This window comes from Besnoitia besnoiti, chromosome VII (genome assembly GCF_002563875.1).
Source record: "Besnoitia besnoiti strain Bb-Ger1 chromosome VII, whole genome shotgun sequence".
NCBI lineage: Eukaryota > Apicomplexa > Conoidasida > Eucoccidiorida > Sarcocystidae > Besnoitia > Besnoitia besnoiti.
Window position 1 is genome coordinate 1,440,274 of NC_042362.1, and position 17,933 is coordinate 1,458,206.

At 57.8% G+C, this 17,933-nt stretch overlaps 2 protein-coding genes across 2 annotated transcripts; both read left to right on the forward strand.

Annotated features, from left to right (window-relative positions):
* Positions 1–1,078: 1,078 nt before the first annotated feature.
* On the forward strand, positions 1,079–3,429 carry BESB_078040 (uncharacterized protein; the record flags this gene model as incomplete). The annotated part of the gene is made up of 4 exons (XM_029366165.1): positions 1,079–1,241; positions 1,644–2,429; positions 2,635–2,728; positions 3,333–3,429. The coding sequence occupies 4 exons, from the start codon at positions 1,079–1,081 to the stop codon at positions 3,427–3,429; spliced, it is 1,140 nt and encodes a 379-aa protein (XP_029217596.1).
* A 2,076-nt stretch (positions 3,430–5,505) lies between these two features.
* On the forward strand, positions 5,506–17,780 carry BESB_078050 (uncharacterized protein; the record flags this gene model as incomplete). The annotated part of the gene is made up of 16 exons (XM_029366166.1): positions 5,506–6,090; positions 6,643–7,139; positions 7,643–7,913; positions 8,520–8,920; positions 9,592–9,973; positions 10,206–10,662; positions 11,165–11,567; positions 11,818–12,171; positions 12,603–13,077; positions 13,399–13,902; positions 14,036–14,415; positions 14,689–14,775; positions 15,156–16,134; positions 16,713–16,799; positions 17,161–17,258; positions 17,648–17,780. The coding sequence occupies 16 exons, from the start codon at positions 5,506–5,508 to the stop codon at positions 17,778–17,780; spliced, it is 6,093 nt and encodes a 2,030-aa protein (XP_029217597.1).
* Between the last annotated feature and the right edge of the window lie 153 nt (positions 17,781–17,933).

Genomic DNA, 17,933 nt, shown 5'->3' on the forward strand with positions numbered 1-17,933 from the left:
CGCAGCATTTGCCCGGCAGCACACGCGGGTACACGTGGTACTGCATTGCAACACGAAGAACTTCTCGACCGCGCCCCGCAACAGTTGAAAGAAAAACGGAGACTGTGCTGCGACGATGTGCGATCTGAAGTCCCAGGGAGAAGGTTTCTCGAAGTTGCTTGGGCGCTGGAGCGCAAAAATTGCGCAGAGGCTGTACCACGCCTGCACCGTCGACTGCGGCTGCGTGTCGGGAGGCAGGGGAGCAACAGGGTACTAGGGAAACTCCATGCAGTTTAAACTTCTCCCTTGAAAGATGCTAAGCAACGGAGCAACCTGGAGCTTCTGGGGCGTCAGGCTTCAACACACACGCGATAAATTATGGTACAAGGACAGCAGATACCGTTCCAGTACGACTATAGACTAGAGTGGATCCATACACTCACTCCACTGACACCACACTCAGCCTCCGCGGCGCTGCAAGGAACCACTCTTGAAAAAGGCGGTGCGCCTTTTACACGAGGTCGAGAGCGTTCAACAACGATGATAGAAGCAAGACGGGACTCGAGACGCGGAAGTGACCAAAGTCGGATCAGAGTCGCATGCATGCATGGTGGATAAAATGACTAGGGCGAAGCCGACATGCGGACGGCTAGGTTCGATTTCTCCGGCAACACAGCCTGCACTTTCGCTCCGTGAATCCAAACTACATCTTTTGGCGTTGCGATTTTATTGATCATGGAATTTCGTGTATGAGTACCGCCTTCAGGCCTTCAGACTTCTCGCGACGGGGCAGCTGGAGACCGTGGCGGCTGCCGCCAGGTCGGATGGAATCACATCTGATCCGAGCCGGTCGACTCTCCGCGAAGGCATGCTGTTTAGAACCCTGTACCGCGTGAACATTGAGACGTTTTGTCGGTGAAGGCAGTGCTGGCATTGGTGTAATAGAGCGAGCCCGCCCATGCACACGACGACAGCCCGTGGTCGCAACCCGTGCTGATTGACGGAGAGTCCCTCTGTAACGATTCGAAACGCGCTGAAATCGCATTTCGACGTTTCGTTTGCTTTCTGACTGCGGAGGCCGAAGCACAGTATGGCTAACATGGTGCGGTGGCCGCTTAGCCAGGCTGCCATCGGCAGCAGGCAATCTGCTTCCGCGTGTGAAAAGCCGCCGCTCTTCTGCACGCGCGTCGGAGTTGCACGTGCCTCTCGTTTCTGCTCGAAAAGCTCCGACGTAGAGGGACATCAGGGGGGCCCAGCCCCTGGTGAGCTCGTTGCTCCGCGACGCGAACCCGAAAGAGCCGTGCATGGCCTTTTTTTCAGCCGTAACGGGTTTGCTAGTGGTCGCAGCGCGTCGTCTTACTTTCTGGTTTCCTTGCGAGCCCCGTCGTTCTCTTCCGCAGGTCTGCCTGTCCCACCAGCTACATTCGCTGCCCTCCCCGAGGCAGCCGCTGGAGCAGCTGCCTGCAGTCTGGTTTCTGGATTCGCTATGGCTGGTCGCCACCGCTCTTGCTCATGCGCTGGTAGCGACGGCTCCGGCGCATCGCAGGCAGCGAGGCAGTTCCACCTTTCAGTGTATGCATATACAGTCGCTGAAGCTCCCCTTCGGTGCCAAGTTCACAGTTCGCCCGCGCGGCCGTCGCTCGCATCTGCTACACTCTTGGCAGGTGGATGCAGCGCGCGCGCCGCGCCGTCACCAACTCACATTTTCGCTGCGTCATCTTCCCGCGGCTTCTCCTCTCTACCCCTGCTTGACGCTGCTGTCGATGCCTCAACGTCCGCGTCGTCTTCCGGGCTAACTTCGGACTCTCTGTCTCGCTTCCTCACCCAGTGCGTAAACCAGCTGCTTCCAGGAGCCGCGAGCTCTGCGGCTCTCTCTCTCTCCCGCTTTGCCCTGCCTGCTCTGTCGCAGACAGAAACGGGGGTGTTCCTCTCTTTTGCAACTCGCTGTCGCGGAGGCGATGACCTAGCGCGATCCAGCGTCTCTATGGCCATCAGTGCCGTCGGGCCCAGCGTGTGCCTGGGAGGGCAGGAGGCGCGAGTTCATGCGCGAGGCGAGAGGCGGGCGGAAGACGAGTCTGGCGCACAAGAGCTCTGTGAGAAGCTTTTCTCGTCTCAGATCTTCCGCGTGGGGGAAGATGCGACGTCCTGCCGACCCGCGGTCAGGTTGTGGAGAGCAGTTCCTGGTAGATGTGCACTCAAAGGCAGCGGCGTCGCTGCACCGACGACGGGAGATGTGCCGGATGGAGCAGGCGAAGGCACACGCTTTCTCAAACAAAGCCCTGTTTTCGAGGAGGCGAGTCACTTAGTCGGGCGTCAGAAAAACATGCAGGAAACTGGTCGTTGGGCGGCTGGGGCAGCCGCAGAACCCGTCCGCGTCTTCAGCGTCGAGACGCTCAAGGACCTGATCGGAAAGTGGTGGATTCAACTGTGGAAGGGCAACAGGTGGAAAGGTGAGGCTGGATGCTTGCTGTAGCACACTTGCGAACGTCTGCGGTGAACAAACGACCCACACGTGCGTTGATGAAGTTTTCCCTTCCCCGCGGGCATCCAACTTCGAGAGCCTCCAGCGCACCTGCGCGACCTCATGACTCTCCGCTTCGCTGATGCCACAGCGCGAATTGACCCGCAATGCTTGTGCGATGTGCATGTCTGCAGGTCCCCAGAGGAACAAGTGGAAGTGGTACCATCGACACGGGTACTGGGCCACTCGGAAGAAGTTGATTGATTTTACCAAGTACCGACGATACGGGTACGCTCCTCTAACTTGTGGCTACTTCGGGCTTAGGGTGGGCTGAGTGGTCACTCCAAAGAGCGGCAACGGCGTACCCGTGAAGCAGTTGTAACCGAGAGGGCGCTCACGTTTGACCTTCGGTTGGATACACTCAGGCTGCTCCCCAGTGCGAGGGAAAGATCCATCCATTTCGGCCGCAGGCCCTGCAGGAAGTGGGGACATGCGGGAATCGCTGGAAAAGCGGGCAGCCGCATAGTTGCTGATATCGCGTCGAAGTTGCAGCCTAGACGATCAAGCATTTCCGTGCAGATTCAGTTATCCGCGGATGCCCCCCCGCTGTGCATGTAGCGCTGGGTTCCGCGTGTCGGCCGAGGTATATGCTATGTGCTGCGACCGTGAGCGGACGCAGCGTTTTTGGTACGTCCGGCGCAGATGGAGACGACTCACCGGAGTGTGCGTTATCTTCAGGTCTTTTTGATGATTGCGAATGCGTCACTTGAGGGAATAAATGGAATCAGGAGTCAGGCAGGCGAGTAATCGGATGCCGAAAGTGCTCACCGGAACTCGATCACACCCGGTAACGCTGTCGTGGTCTTCTGTGTATGTTACTTGTTTTCTGTAGGTACCACGAACGGCGGGGTCTGGGCAAGCCGCGTATGCAATTCTGGGAAAATCCTTCGCACCACAAACGACTAAAGAAGGCGATTCGCTTTTGGTGAAGTCCCTTTCTTGGTTCGCATATCCACAGCCTAAGTTGTGTCCAGCATCGGATGCTCGCGCTCTCCAGAGCACCGTGCGAATCTGAATCCCTGTACCCCTCTGCTGATCGGACCGGAGACTTTCTGCACGATTCCAGCAACTGTATTCCTGTGTTAACTTTCAACTGAAGTTTAGGAAGTCTTCTCGCGTTTTGCAGCTATCGCCACTTGCCGAGAATCCAGCTCAGCCGGTGTGCCGTGGCGACATTATACCTCGAATGTTTGCGCGATGTTTAATTCGGATTCAAATTCTCCTCGTGCGTAGCGACAGGTTGCGCTTGCTTTAGAGCTACATCAGGCAAATAGTCCGGCGCCGAGTAAGCGTGGCGTGGCAAGCAAAGTGTATCTTCGATTGGCCAGGACGAGCTGCGCCCTGTGCTGGCGCCTTTTCGCCGAACTCGACTGTGGCGTCTAGCTACTCCCAAGAGTACGCTTTCTAATTTTTAGTAGCAGAGCACCGCAAGCTGGAAAGTGGTAGACTGGCGCAATCAGGAAGACCGAAGAGACGCAGAGAAGCTGGAGTCTTAATAGTGAGAGAGCGAGCCACCTCGCTGTCAGAACACAAGACATCCAAGGAACTCAAAATGGTTTATTTCACCAGAGCAAAAGCGAAGCGGACGCCAGCCCGTCCCGTGGTCAGCGTCTTTCGACAGAGCCGCAGGAGTCGCTGCATCAAATCGGCAGGAGTAGAGAACACCTCCTGACACGTGGCTGACGCGGCCACCGCGAATAGCATTGCGTCGCAGCAAACATCTAGAAAGGGGCTCACGCAGAGGCGGGCCCGCAACTGACCACGTTTCTTCGTCCACCTTTGGTTCACTCAGGTGTACCAGAACTCTTTAAGCACAGTCAGCCGCGTGAGATGTTTGCTTGCGCGTAAGAGCGCCACAAATGGGAGCCGCTAAAAGCCAGTAGACCTCTCGCTCGCTCTGCTCTCCCTGTTCAGTCACTGGAGCATGAGACAATATTCGGACAAACCGCGCGCGCGCGACAGCTTGCTGTTGCATGGTACTAGTACAAGTAGCCGGCGGAGAGTTGCGGATAGCCGACGGCTGCATCACAGGACTTCTGCAATCCAGTTCCTTAAGTCCACTAGGTGAGACGCTCACTGCCCGACTGCTAACAAGTTGGCTGCTAGGAACTGAGCGTATTCTTGCGTCACCTAGAGCAAGTCCTCCTTAAAGCTGAGGAGGGCTTCAGCGTGCCGCCGTCGCTTGCATCGCTTTCTGACACATCACAAAGCGACACACACACAAGCTCGTTGTACATATCTGCATGCATAGACTGTAGAGGTCAAGAACAGTGCTCGACAGCAGTAGGGATTATTTTCTTGACCATTCATTAGTGCATGTGTCACATTCAATGACTGCGGGGCTTTCGTTCAGCAGGTAGGAGACGGAGGAGAAAGACCGTCTTAGTACGAACAGCAAGGAATATCTTGTCTTTGCTGCGGCCATCCTCGCATGCAGGCAGTTTAGCGCCGAAACAGGAGTCTGCTAGCGACAGCGCCTTGTGCAGACAATCTTTCTGCCTCTTACCTATACGCACCGTATTTTCCTTCTATCCAGAAAGAAGAAAAAGGCCCAGGGGGTCTCTATTGGAGATACTCAAGCTTCTTGGAAGGCACCGCTGCCGCGGCCTTGGCGCATGCACGCTTGCAACACACCGGTGACCCTCCTCAAGTAGCGCTCATTTTGTCGTCGATCTCCGAGAGTTCGCGTGCATTCCTGCGGCGGAAACGCCCTGCTTCAGCTCAGAACGATCTTGCAAGCATCCACAGACTTTTTGGGGGCCTGGGTGGTTCCATTTTGGTGGCTTCACGTGCCCTCAAGCACTGGTTGTAGGTGTGTATCCTCGCTCGCCAAACTCCAAGCTGTGTAGCTCGCGACCGCGCTTCGTTCAATCGTTTTCTGCGTCTTCCACAGTTTGCTGCAGCAGACGAAGGGCCGCTCGGCGGCTTTTCCTGGTTCGCTGGGGGATGCGTCCCTGCGCTGCGTTTTTTGTCGCGCGCCTACCCCCGAGCTTCTGACTTCAGAAATGGCGGACGTCGATGATCCAGAGCCGAGGATGGCGAGAAAACGAAGGAAGGGGAAGCCAACGGAGGCGAACACCCGCCCTACGAGCCGCGACTCTCCATTGTCCTCCCCTTTCAGGCACAGTCAATCTCAGCGCATATCGACGAGCCGATCCAGAGCAGCCTCCTCGTCTCCTTCAGTTGTCTCCGTCGCCTCTTCTCCGTCCTGTCTTTCCGCCACTTCGTCTGCATCTTCCGTTGTGTCATCGCCTGCCTTCTCTTCTTCTGCTTCGTCGCCGTCTTCGCCTAGGTCAGTTTGTTCGGTAGCTGAGACCTCGCGCTCGGCCTCGCAGTCTCCTCACACCTCTAGGTCACCCTCTCGCGCTTCGTCGCCTTCTCCTCCGTCGAGTCCAGCTTCAGATTTCGCCTGCAGCAGAGACGACGGGCAGCGACAGCCTCGGCGGCGACCGCATCCTTCGCCGCCGTCTTCTACATCCGCGCGCCGAGCGCCGTCGACGCTGCAGGACGATACTGCGGTCTCCATTCGCTCCTCGTCTTCTGCAGCTCCGGCCTCACGCCTCTCTGTCGCCGCGGCGGCGCCCGCGGTGGTGCTGGAAACCTATCCCGACCTGCCGAACTGCTTCCACACCTGCACTCGTCTCGTGCTTCCTTCGGGGAAGCCCGACAAACTCGCCATTCAGAGCTTTCTTCAGGCAAGCAAACTCTGTTTTACCGCAGGAAGTTGTCTTCCTCCCTCAACGAAGAGCGCCTAGGCGGGATGGCGGAATTCGTCTCGCTTCCTCCATTGTCCGCAACTAGCCTGCTCCATACGCGTTCATATGCACACACCTAACTGGACTGTGCGTTTTGGTCAATCCAGGTTCAGGTACTTATCTATGAGTCACTTCAGGTGCTGCTGCTGCGTGGCCGCGTGTTCACACATCTGTGTTTGTGGACTTCATACAAGGGCGTGTGTATCCGTGCTGTCTGCCACCAAAAGCTGTTGTTCCCTGCGTGTCTCGACTTCGTTTTTCCTGGGGCATTCGACGCGCTCTGGAAGGAGGGTCGTCTTTTGTCCATACTCCTCGGGTTGATTCGCAGCGCAGTCTTTCTTTTCAACTTCCGCTTTTTGTGTCATTAAGTCGCTCTTTCTTGCGCAGGTGCAGGCGCTGCTGGAGGAGCGCCAAAAGCCGCGGTTTGAGGCGTCTTCCGCCTCGTCTGGCTCTCTGGCGGACGAGATTGAACAGCTCCTCGCCTTCGCACCTCACGCGCTGGACGCGTTTCAGCTGGCGGGAGCGAGCGCGGCTCTGAGAGGGGAGTCTGCCTTCGTGGTCGCGCATACCTCTGCCGGCAAGAGCCTTGTAGCGAGCCTGGCAGCCTTCGTGGATCTTCGCCGCACATCGTCGCCCGCTGCGGAGCGCCCGTTTGCTCCTTCTCTGCCTCCGTCGCCTCGCACGCCTGCGCTGGAGCCTTCAGTGCTGTTTCTGTCTCCGCTGAAGGCGCTCAGTAACCAGAAGCACCGCGAGCTCGAGCGCCTCTTCGGGGCCTCCACGGCGGTCGGCCTCTTGACAGGCGACGAAAGGAAAAACCTGCACGCAAATCCCGAGATCCTCGTCGCGACGGCGGAAATCATCCGGAACGAGATCCTGAAGGCTGGGTGAGAATGCTCGATAGGCAGCTATCTTGCCGCCTCTTCGCGAGACACATGGATAGAGGCTGCGATTGCCGCCGCGTCGGAAGGCAGTTTCACAAAGCCTGTTTTGGGCTTATAGGACAGGAGACCGGAGGCTCTACGCGCTGCTCTGTAGCGAACAGCGAAGGAATGCTGCTGTGAGCCGACAAGGCCTCACAGCCGAAAACAACAAGCTCACCATGATGACTGGGTTGCAGATCTGAGACACGAATCAGCAACATTTTCAGGGGTGGCGCACCTGTCCATTAGGGTTTAGGCTTTAAGGTCCAGTGCATGCATGAAGGTGTATGTGTATGTGAACTCACATTGCTGTCTGCTGCTCCGTCTGTCTTTCTGCGCCACTCGTCCACAACGGCGGTAAAACGCTCGGCGGCGCGTGGAACAGTGATACGTTCCCTGCAGCTTCTTTTTTGCGATAGGGGTGCGTCCCTCTCACGGCTTAGATTCTGTTTGTCTCTTCTTTGCAGCTCAGACGTGACACTGCTGCGCAGGCTGCGGCTAGTGGTGATGGACGAATTCCACTTTTTCGCCGATGCGAAGCGCGGCACAGTATGGGAGGAACTGCTTCTTCTTCTGCGAGAGCAAGCCCTGAGAGGGCGGCAGAAGGCGTCGCGCTGCGACGGCTCTGCAGGCCCCTGCGCGTCGTCCCTTCCGCCGCCGCTTCACTTCATCTTTCTCTCTGCTTCTCTCGAACAGCCGACGGACTTCGCGAGCTGGTTCACTCTGACGTTCGGGCAGGTATGTGGGTCGCGCGAGGAGATATTTCCTACCCAGTTTTCATCAGACTGTGGATTCTGCTTGGGACCTGTCCTACGCTGCGCTTCATGCAAATGGTTGCGAACCGCGGCGCTGCGGTTCATGGAGCGCCTCGCCGTCATTCGTTCGTAAGACAGGAAAGGAGGTGCTCTTCAGCTGTGTCTTGCGGAGTGTTTAGAAGTTTCAGGGAAGCGTCGGATGCGCGGGCGGTCCCGCTGAAGACGAGGAGGGGCGTATGCTGTGTCAGCGCTTCTCAGGAGCATCATATATGCGCGCTTTATGTTTGCCGTGAACGGACGGAGCGAAATGTGTGAGAGTGTGCCGCGTAACATTGCATACTTGCTTGCGTCACTGCCGTTCAGTAGATATTCGTGAGTCAATATTTGAGTCGCATCTGCTTGAGAGAGTTCGCATGCCTCTCGTCCGGCGTCGCGGAGACTGGTGCGTTCTTAGATCCCCCCCTCGCGACAGCTTAGTGAACACACGCGACGTCCAGGTTTAGGGTTCGGGTAGGCACATGCATGAGCTCGCCGATATAAAATGCTTCCCCGCTATATTGGCATGTGTTTTTCCGCTTTGGCTGCGCAGCCTCTCCATTTGATTGGCACGAAGCAGAGACCGGTGCCGCTCGAGTTCTTCGGCCTCTTCGCTTCCTCGTCTCTCTCGTCGGGCGACAGCCCGCCTGCGCTGCATCGCCTTCTCATGGCGAAGAGACGCTCCGAGGCGTCGGTGAGACCCGCAGGATGGAACGAAAACCGTGCGGCAGGGGGAGCTGCAGGCGAGGGTAGCAGGGATCAGCCGCAAGAGCTGTCTGTCGCAGGTGGCGCAGCGCAGGACTTTCAGTTTGACCGATCCGCTTATATGCGCGCGGCGGAGACAGCGAGCAGGACCGGCGAGATGGGCGTAGGGCGGAAGGGAGAGAAGCGACTCACGTTTCCGCAGGTCCCCGACCACGCTGTCGTTCAGGCGCTGCGTGTATGCATTCAACGGTGAGACGAAAGAAGAGAAGACAGGTCTCCCCGCGCCGCTCATGAACCCCGTAGCCCGCGGCCTGAGGGACCCCGTGGTCCTGCCGACGGCCGCCTGCCGCCGCTGGCGGCAGGCCCTTTGAGGAGACGCCACGGGGGGGTCTGCGCGCCCTCAGGCTGGGTTCAGGGATAGACGTGACTTTGATGGCGGATGACGGCGGCTCTGCTGCACTCGTGTGCAGGCGGAGAGCCTGAAACCGATTTTTTTTTCTTTGCCGGTATCGTTGATACTGCCAAGTCAGTGGAGTGCGCGCAAGAATGCCACATTTGTGCTAATTATTCATCTCTGCGTCTGTGGCGGTATTTCCGGTGGGATGTTCTGGGGACTACGGTTTAGGGTTCTGCCAGCTCGAAGTACCGCGAGAGATCTGCGGAGGTTTCAGGCCGTGCTGCGCCGTCGGTCTATCTTGCGTGCCTCTGCCACGTTTCTCTGCGGCAGCTTTTTCCGTTCATCCCACGCACGTCTACGCCCCTGCCGCGCGACCCTTTTCTTCAATTCCATTCTTGTCACTTTCCAGCCAGTCTGCTCTGTGTCGATTCGAGCTTCGTGTTGCGCTTTTCTTCGTGCCGCGCCGCCGCGCGCTTTCCTGGTTGCTCAAAGCACGTGTTGGCCTTATTCCTTTCCTCTTCAGGCGTCTCCTCCCTGCGCTGGTATTTTGCTTCTCTCGGAAGCACTGTCTCTCCCTCGCCGAGCAACTTGCATCCAGCGTGGGCGCTGAGACGCCGTTGCTGGAGCGCCACCAGCTGGCGTGCATGTACGCCGCGGCTGACGCAGGTGTCTCGTGTTGGCGGCAGCGCCCGCCGGCCGAGGCGACGAAATCCCTCCTTTCGCTTCTTGAAGACGAAGTGGAGGAGGAAGGAGGCCTCAGCGGGGAAGAGGAGCTGCGCCGGAGAGAAGAGGAAGATGCGCAACGGCAACTCGAGGTTCTGAAGCCGCTTTTTCTCCGAGGAATCGGAGTTCACAACGCCGGCCTGCTTCCCCCAGTCAAGGAGTTGGTCGAGAAGGCGTTTGAGGTGAGGCGGAAAGAGGTCACTGTAAAGGTGCTTTCAAGCGAAGAGCTCAGAGGAGATCCACGCGCATAGTTGCATCCACGGGCGAAGCGTCAGCAAGCTAAACGAAGCCACCTTGTTATAGCGGAATCAACTCCGGCCTCCGTAGAAATATACGAGTAGTACTTTACTTTAGTTGGAAACGTGCTCGCGGAATGGGCTGGACTGCGTTCCATCGTCTGGGTTTTCTCTGCAGCTCGGTCTGCTGCGAGTCACGGTCTGCACGGAGACGTTCTCGGCGGGGCTGAACCTGCCGGCGAGGAGCGTGATTTTCGCTTCCCTGTTCAAGCCTGTCGACCCTCACGTGGAGCTCGGCGGCGGCAACGGCCTCCGTCGCCCCCCCCGCGCAGTTCGGGCGCCGCCGCTTTCGCTGTCCTCCGCGTCGGCGTCTGCGGACGTTCTGCCGAGCGACGAGGGCGCGCAGGTTCTCGTGGCGGACGCGCTCTTCTGCAGGGGGGGCTGCGCGGAGGACGCCTCGCCCGTCTGGATGCGGAGACTGTCTCCCGCCGAGGTCGCGTGGACCGAGGAGCGGAGCGGGGGCGGGGCCCGCGGAGCCCAACGATCCAGCGGGGTGCTCGCCTGGAGGCTGCTCTCTCGGACGGAGTTTGAGCAGATGGCTGGCAGGGCAGGACGCAGAGGCATCGACGACAAAGGTGAGGCTGCAGAACGGAGATTCGGAAACCGGTTTCGAGCAGGTCGCGCTCGGTGTGCGTTTCAAGTCGCCAGCCGCGCTGCCTAATGGTCTCCGACCCCGGCGGGCTCCACCCGCGCCGTCTACTCGCGGTGGCAATAATGGCGTGCAGAATGGAAGCGCGTTCGCTGAGGGAGAGCTCGCAGATGGCAGGAATGCGAAGCAGATTAGGAGGAAGACGGGCGCGACTCGCGCCGGCCGCAAGCGACTCACATCGTATATGGTAAATTAGCAATTCTTGCACCCACCAGTGGCGGGAGCCTGGTTTGACGGTAGAGGTAGCTGAGAGATGGGGCGCGATCGGCGCTAGCAGAAAGCAAGAAACGACAAAATAGGCACCCGCGGGCGATGGCTGCCAGGATTTTGGAGATAGCCTTTTGAAGATAGGAGACTCTCTTCAACTTCCGCTGGACTGTCTTACCGGCGTAGGGTGCTTGCGCTCCTCCCTGCGACTTTGCCTGCAGGCACCGTCATCCTTCTGCTGCCCTCGCCGGCGCCGCCCCCTGAGGCGCTGGAGACGCTCTTCGCGTCTCCCGCCCTTTCTTCCTCTTCGTCGTCTTTCCTCTCTTTGTCAGCCGCTTTGTCGTTGCGGAGCCGGTTGCGCATTTCGTTTCAAACCCTCTTGCTGCTGCAGGAGTCGGTCAGAGGGCCTCGCGGAGACGAGCAGGTCGAAGGTGAAGAAAAGGAGGAAAAAGAGGGGGCGAGCCGCACGTCGGCCCCGAGGCCAGAGCAGGAAGACGGAGAGAGACACGAAGACAAACTCGAAAGAGAGCTGGAGAGGCTGCAGAGGCAGGAAGAGGTCGTCTCTTGCGGCGAGACCCTAGATGAACTGCTTCTTAACTCCTTCTACTTCTTTTCAGTCACCATGTAAGACCGACGTAGCCTTTCCTCGCAAGGCATTTCCCTGGGGGCGGGGTTAGGGTTTCGCGTTTCGGGAGGGGGGGTGCTGTCGGGCTTCTGTGACTTTGCTCCACGACCCTCCCTTGAGTTCGCACTGCCCCCTCCCCCGCCTCCCTCCGCTAGAAAAGGGTGAGGGGAGCCGGTTTGTGCCCACGCATAGAAAATACGGTTAGCTGTTTGTTCGCGTGTTTTCTCGGCTTTCCTGCGTCTGTGATAGGCACCTCCCTTGCGTGCTGCGCGAGATCGAAGCCCAGCGACGCGCACTGCGTCTCCTTGCCATCTCTGCGAGCGAGAGGCGCGAACTGTTGGACTCAGAAGGAGAGTCGTTCGAAGAGAGTGGCGAGGCAAGAGATCCCGAAGAGGACAGCGAAGGCGAAAGGAGACATTCGAGGCCCGACACGAGAAAAGGAAAGAAAACAGGAAGGAGAACGAACCGAGGGGACGAAGAAGGGATGGGTTTCCCGGCTGTCTCCGCCTCTCGCGCCTCGTCTTTCTCCAGGTCGCGTGTAAAACACTGGTCGCGACAGGCCGCGCGTTGCATGCGCCTTGTGGAGAAACAGAAGAAATACAGGTGAGCAGGGAAGGTGGACTTCGCACTTCTGACACGGCACAAGCTGCCTCCACAGTGTAGACGAACCCACTTCAGGCGCGGGACTCGCTTTCATTATCCGAAGGGTTGCCGGAAATCGATCCGAAACAAGGCACAGGGAAGACGCAGATGTTTAGCTGCAAGAGTTTTTGAGTTAGGGTGGAATCCATGCATACAGATGCAGACCTACAACGCATACATCACACAAAATAATATATATATATATATATATATGTGTTGCACGTCCATCCAGTGGAACCGATATACTGCCATTTCACGAAGAAAAAACGCACTTTCTCACCGCGTTCTCCTTTCTAGCGCAGTGGAAAGCAGGGCTGTTTCTCGCGTTGGCGTTCACCTTGTGTCTAGCTGCAGACGCGCTTGCGAGGCACGCTCTAATTTTTTGCATTCAGAGGGAGACTCGATCGCCACCTCCGGAGCGCCTTCTCCGATACCTTCCGCCCGCTGCTGCAGCCGGGCGCAGTTGTGCTTCTTGTTCAGACTTCGGATGCGGTTGCTGCGCCGATGCCTTGGGAGAAAAAGAGGAAAAGAGAAGGCCTCGAAGCGACGGCGCCGGACAAAGCGAATGGCGACCGGCTGCCCCCTTTCTGCAGGACGGGAGAGGAAGATGAGGAGACTGAGGAGGACGCTCTCGGGGTGCTTCACGACTCGAGGGCGTTCTTCGCGCTCCGCTCTCAAACTGAGTTGTCTACTGGAGGCGCGGTTGGGAGCCCGGGCAGAAGAGAGAGCGGCGAGGCCCCTGAACATCTTTTTCCTTTTTTTTCGAAGAAAAACGAGCAGAAAACCTGCTGGGGATGGGGTCTCGTCCTTGGCGCCTCAGAAGTAAAAAACCTGCCGGGAGACAGTGCGGATGGGGGAAGAAAGAAGGTGAGACTCGCACATTGTCGTGCCGATGAGAAGACCGTTTCTGTTTGTATGCACGGAACTACGCCGACATTGGGAGCCGTCTCGTTGCCGCCACCCGCCCACCTGCCTTCGCCGTTTTTTGATTTCATGTGACGGCGACAGTCGTAAGGTTATGAACCCGTCTGTCACGTCGTGTGCTTTTCACAAACGTTCCGTCTGTGCATCTGTCTGTGTAGCTGCCGCGTCACTGCTTTCTCTCATCTACCTCATGAGCAATATATTTTAGCCATGTTGTTGTTGGAGCTGCAAAGCGTGTTTCGTCCGCGTCTTGACTGCCTTCAGACCGCCGCACGCGAGGTCTTCGTGGACTGCCTGGTGGCGTGTACGTTTGTCCGCGCGCGCGCTTCGCCGTCTTCGAAGTTCGCCTGCGTCCCGCTGCCCTTCCAGTCCTCTTTGTCCTCCTCCGGTGGCTCGCCTTTCTCCTCTTCGATGCCTCCTTGCGGATTCGAAGCCAGAGAGGCTGAAGACGCGGAGGCGTGCGACGAGAACGCGACCAAAAGGGAGGGGAGTGCGCAGACGCGCTTCGCCGAGTTTCTGCCTGGGGACCGAAGACAAGCGGAAGAAGACGAAATCGCGAGAAGCCGCGCGTGGGCTGTTGAGGCCGCCGAGCAGGCAACGAAGGCCTGGGCAGAGCGCGTGCGAGGCACACAGGTGACAAGACGGAAGAAGTTGCATGAAAGTGAAGAGGGGGGAAGAGAAGAACGGGAAGGCAGCGAAAGCGAAGAAGCCAAAGTCCACATTGCCGTTCTTTCCTTCGGCGCCAGCTGCGTCAAAGCTGTATCCCAGGTGAGAGAGCGAGAGGCAGAGAGCGAAGCCGAGGCAAGTAAGTTTGGAAGGAGCTGCGCGAACGTTCGGGTATCGGCTTGCGCCAGATTTGATTTGCAGGAGAGTATTCTGTCTCTCGTCGTGTCGTTCGCAGATTCACATTGATTTTCAGAATGGACCGGATCTCGACCTGCGGCGCGAAGACGAGCGGCTGTCTCTCTTCGTCTCCATGGCTGAAGCGCTGAGAACTGCTGCGCCCGCCGCGTTTCCGCCCCCTTCCTCTTCCTCTGCGGCGCCTTCTCCCTCTCGCCCGGGCGCCCGCATTCAGCAGAAAGAGAGATACCAGGTTCACTTTGGAGGTCGGCGCAAGGAGAAGAAGGGCGGCGTGACAGATAAAAAGGCCGCAGAGGAGAAAGCGAAACCCACCTGCGCCTGCGGAGTGCCCGCCCTGCACGGAGGGACCGACCTGTGCGTGCCGCTAGTTCCTCTCCTTGACTTAAGAAACGCGGACGCGCGGCTTGAGGTCCTTCACGAGTAAGCCCGCTGTCTCGCCTGTCTGCCGCATTTTTCCGCTGTTCTCTCTCTCCCTGGCGTTCGGTGGGTTCCTCGCCTGATGCGCCGATAGTCTTCGGCGGACTTCCATCTCGCCTGCTTGCTCGTCGAGATTTCCTCGTTTCCGCAGCCGCGTCTTTCTTTTTGTTTCGGTCAACATCAGGGAGGCTGATAGAGGCGAGTGCCGGCCGCCTGCCGCCCTCAGAGAGAATCGCGCACTCAGCAGGCGTGTCTGGCTCTTCTGTTGACCTGCAGGAGGTTGCGCGCAGTAAACGAGAAGCTACAGGAGACGCTTCGCGTGGCAATTTGTGGCGAACAAGCAAGCAGAGGCGCGCTTGAGAGGTGAGAGGACGTTCAGTTCCGCTCTTCGGTTGCTATGCTGGTAGTCTACGCCGCTCGCTCCTGCCAAAACTCTTCAGGAACTGCCCCCGATTGCAGAAAGATAATACACTCCGCAGTCTCTGCTTGGGCGACGCCTGCGTGGTTCCTCTGCACTTGCACCTTCCACACCTCTCTGCAGTTGTGTTTCCCCCTGTCGCATGTCGCAACTTCCGAAGCGCGTGCTTGCTGCACGGCAGTTGCGGGACTGCTTGCAGGCTGCCGTGGGCGCGTTTAGAAGCGCCTTTTCCGGTAAGTATCGGGCGCCTCACGGACTTGCTTCTCCTCTGCCCCAAGAGCTGGTTTCATGAGGTATCCCGAGTTCAAAAAGTTGTGTTTTTCAGATTCTGCAGGTTCGTCGTTCTGCGCGCCGTTGTGCTTCCTCGCTTGGAGCGTCTCGCCGCGAGGGCCCCCACGGCGTTGTTTCGCCGCGTCGAGAAGCTGCAGCACGCGCTTTTTCTTCTCGGTTTCCTGGAACTTGTTCAAGAGGAGACTCCACGCGAAGTCGCATCTCCCTCGGCGGACAGATACTTTCCTGTGCCTCTGGCTTCTTCATCTGCGGACTCCTCGGCTGCCTCGCCCCCCCGCTCGCTGCGCACGACCCGCAAGGGAACTCTCGCTGGGCGCCTGTTTTACTTTGAAGAACGAGCTCTCGTTTTCGCCGAGATCCTCGACTGCATGCGCCAGCGTCTGTCTACGCGTCTGCGGCACGCACCCGGAAAAGGCCTCAGCTCCGCCGCCCCCTCGTGGTCCTGTTGTTCTTCTGGCTCTTCCTCTGCGTCGCCCTCTTTGTCTGTCGTTTCTTCCCCTGCATCTTCTTCGTTTGTGTCTGCGTCTGCATCTTCTTCTTCCGCCGTGAGCAAGGTGATCAAGTCTGCGCCGTCCGCTGGGCGAGCAGCGAGCGGCCGCGAGGGACGACGCGGGCGCTCGGAGCCTGTCGCGCCGGACACGCCCCCAGACGACCTCGGGAACTGTCTCTCGCTCTCGCCCGGGTCGGGAGTGCCGACGGAGGAGGAGGCGCTGCGCCTCCTCTGGGAGCCAGAAGAGAAGATGACTGCGGTTCTGGTGTCCTTCCTGCCTGCTGGCATCGACGCCCTCACCGTCCTCGCCGCGGCCGCGGGGCTGTGCGGCGACGGCCGCGGCGGAGCGACGGCGTTCGAGAGAGAGAGGGAGGAGAGAGAGGAAGAGCAGAGAAAACGCGGAGGCGAGCTGCGGGAGCGGGGCGACAGCGCAGACTCACTTCGCGTTGGAAAGCATGTCAAGCTCCAGGAATTCCAAATCGAAGAAGAACACGACCTCGGCCTGGCGACCCGAATCATTCAGGTAGAGACGACACGCTGACTGAGGTTGCTTTCGTTGTACCAGAACTGGTTGCCAGCTGCCTGCAGCGAAGGGCCGTCGAAGGCGCGTGGAAAATCTTCGCACCAGACAGCCACATAAAGTAAAAGAGGAAAACATGACGACGGTAGCAAAGAGCGCACTGCGTTTTTCAAGCTGAGGAAAGACATGCTTCCTTCGATGGAAGCTGCCGAATGTCACTGTCTCACGCAAGAAGCGTTTGAGGGGACGAGGAAACAGCAAGAGAACGAAACGGAAACTTAATTCTTCGTTGCTTCTCGCGAAGCTGGATGGCTGCCCGGGTAGAACAATCACACCGGAGAGCGGATAAACAGATAGATAGAGATGAGCTGAAGAGGCCGAAATGCGAAGGCAGAATCGCAGCTTTGTTTGAAATGCGCGGTCGTCGGAGTAGCGGAATAGACATCAAACGGAGGAAAAAGAACTGCAGGCCCCCCACTAACAAACGCAGGGAGAAGAGGAACGATCTTTCCCACAGCGAACGTATGGCTGTCAATTTCTCTCGCCTTTTTATTAGCTCGGTTGTCGTTTCGCCTTCGTAGACTGCGTCTGCGCCGATTTCCGCGGCATGGAAGACCGTTGGAGTCCACGGAGAAGTCGTCGCGCGCATGACCTATGTCGATCGGCAGGTAAGACACAGTTTTAAGCCTCGAGTGTTTCGCGTTCCATTTGCTTCCTCTCGTCGTCTTCTTGTCGAGGTGTCTTGCGGATCTCCATTTTTCTGGCCGATTTCATGTCTTTTTTTTTCCGTCCGCTCTGGGTGTGTGTTCTCTTCCGGCGCCAGAGGCCAGGGAGAAAATATTGCCCGTTTGTGACTGTCGCTCTCAATCCGGCTGCGTGTTCACCTTCTCTCTGGCGTTCACTCGAGATCCCCTTTGAGTGCTTTTCTTTTTCGCGTTTTCGTTCGCCCCGTTGTCTCTTCGTCTGCGTTTCCCACCACCGTCTGACTCGCGATTTTCCTGTCTTTTGGTGCGTCTGTGTTCGGCTCAGGCCATGCGAGATGTGTATCGATGGGTAAAGAGTGCAGACGCCTCGCTGGAGAACGAGGGCGGCTACGAGGCGCCTGAGCGCGTCTCCTTCACCCTGCGGTGAGTAGCAAGCAGATGCATGCTTTTTGCGCACTTTGCGCGACGCCTGTATTTACTCTTTTTTTCATGTCATTTCACACAAGTTTGAGTTTTTCAAGGCCTGCGACTTCGCGACGGTCTCTACGGATATAGATATAATATATGATGTATACAATATATATATATATATATAGTATAGGTGGGGTGGTAGCTCATGCGTGTACGACTGGGTTCTTCGTTGGACTCCGCAAACTCGCATATATCCGTGGGTGAATTGGTGGTGCATATGTTCCTCTATCACACTCCTGTGGGCGCAAGAAAGCTGTGCGTAGTGTTGCTTTTGAGGCCGTCTTGTCGTGTAGTCATGTGTGAGCGATGCCTTTTTTTTGCTGTCTCTGTTGATGTCACAGGCGCCTCGCCTCTGCGTTGCGAGAGACAGACAAGGCGCTGCTGGCGGCTTACGGGCGCGACGACCTGCCCACTCTGTTGCTGCGTCGCTTTGTAAAGGTTCTTCTGCTCCTTCTAGGGAGACGAAGACTCTAGAGTTTTTATGAACGGCTTCAGGACTCCTCGCAACCGGATGGTTGCATCCGCAATCTAACGCGACTGTCTAATCCCTTAAAAAACGAAATCGTCCTCCGATAGGGAAGCCGCAAGAGCTTCGTCTCTCCTCACATTTAAAAAGATAACAACAGA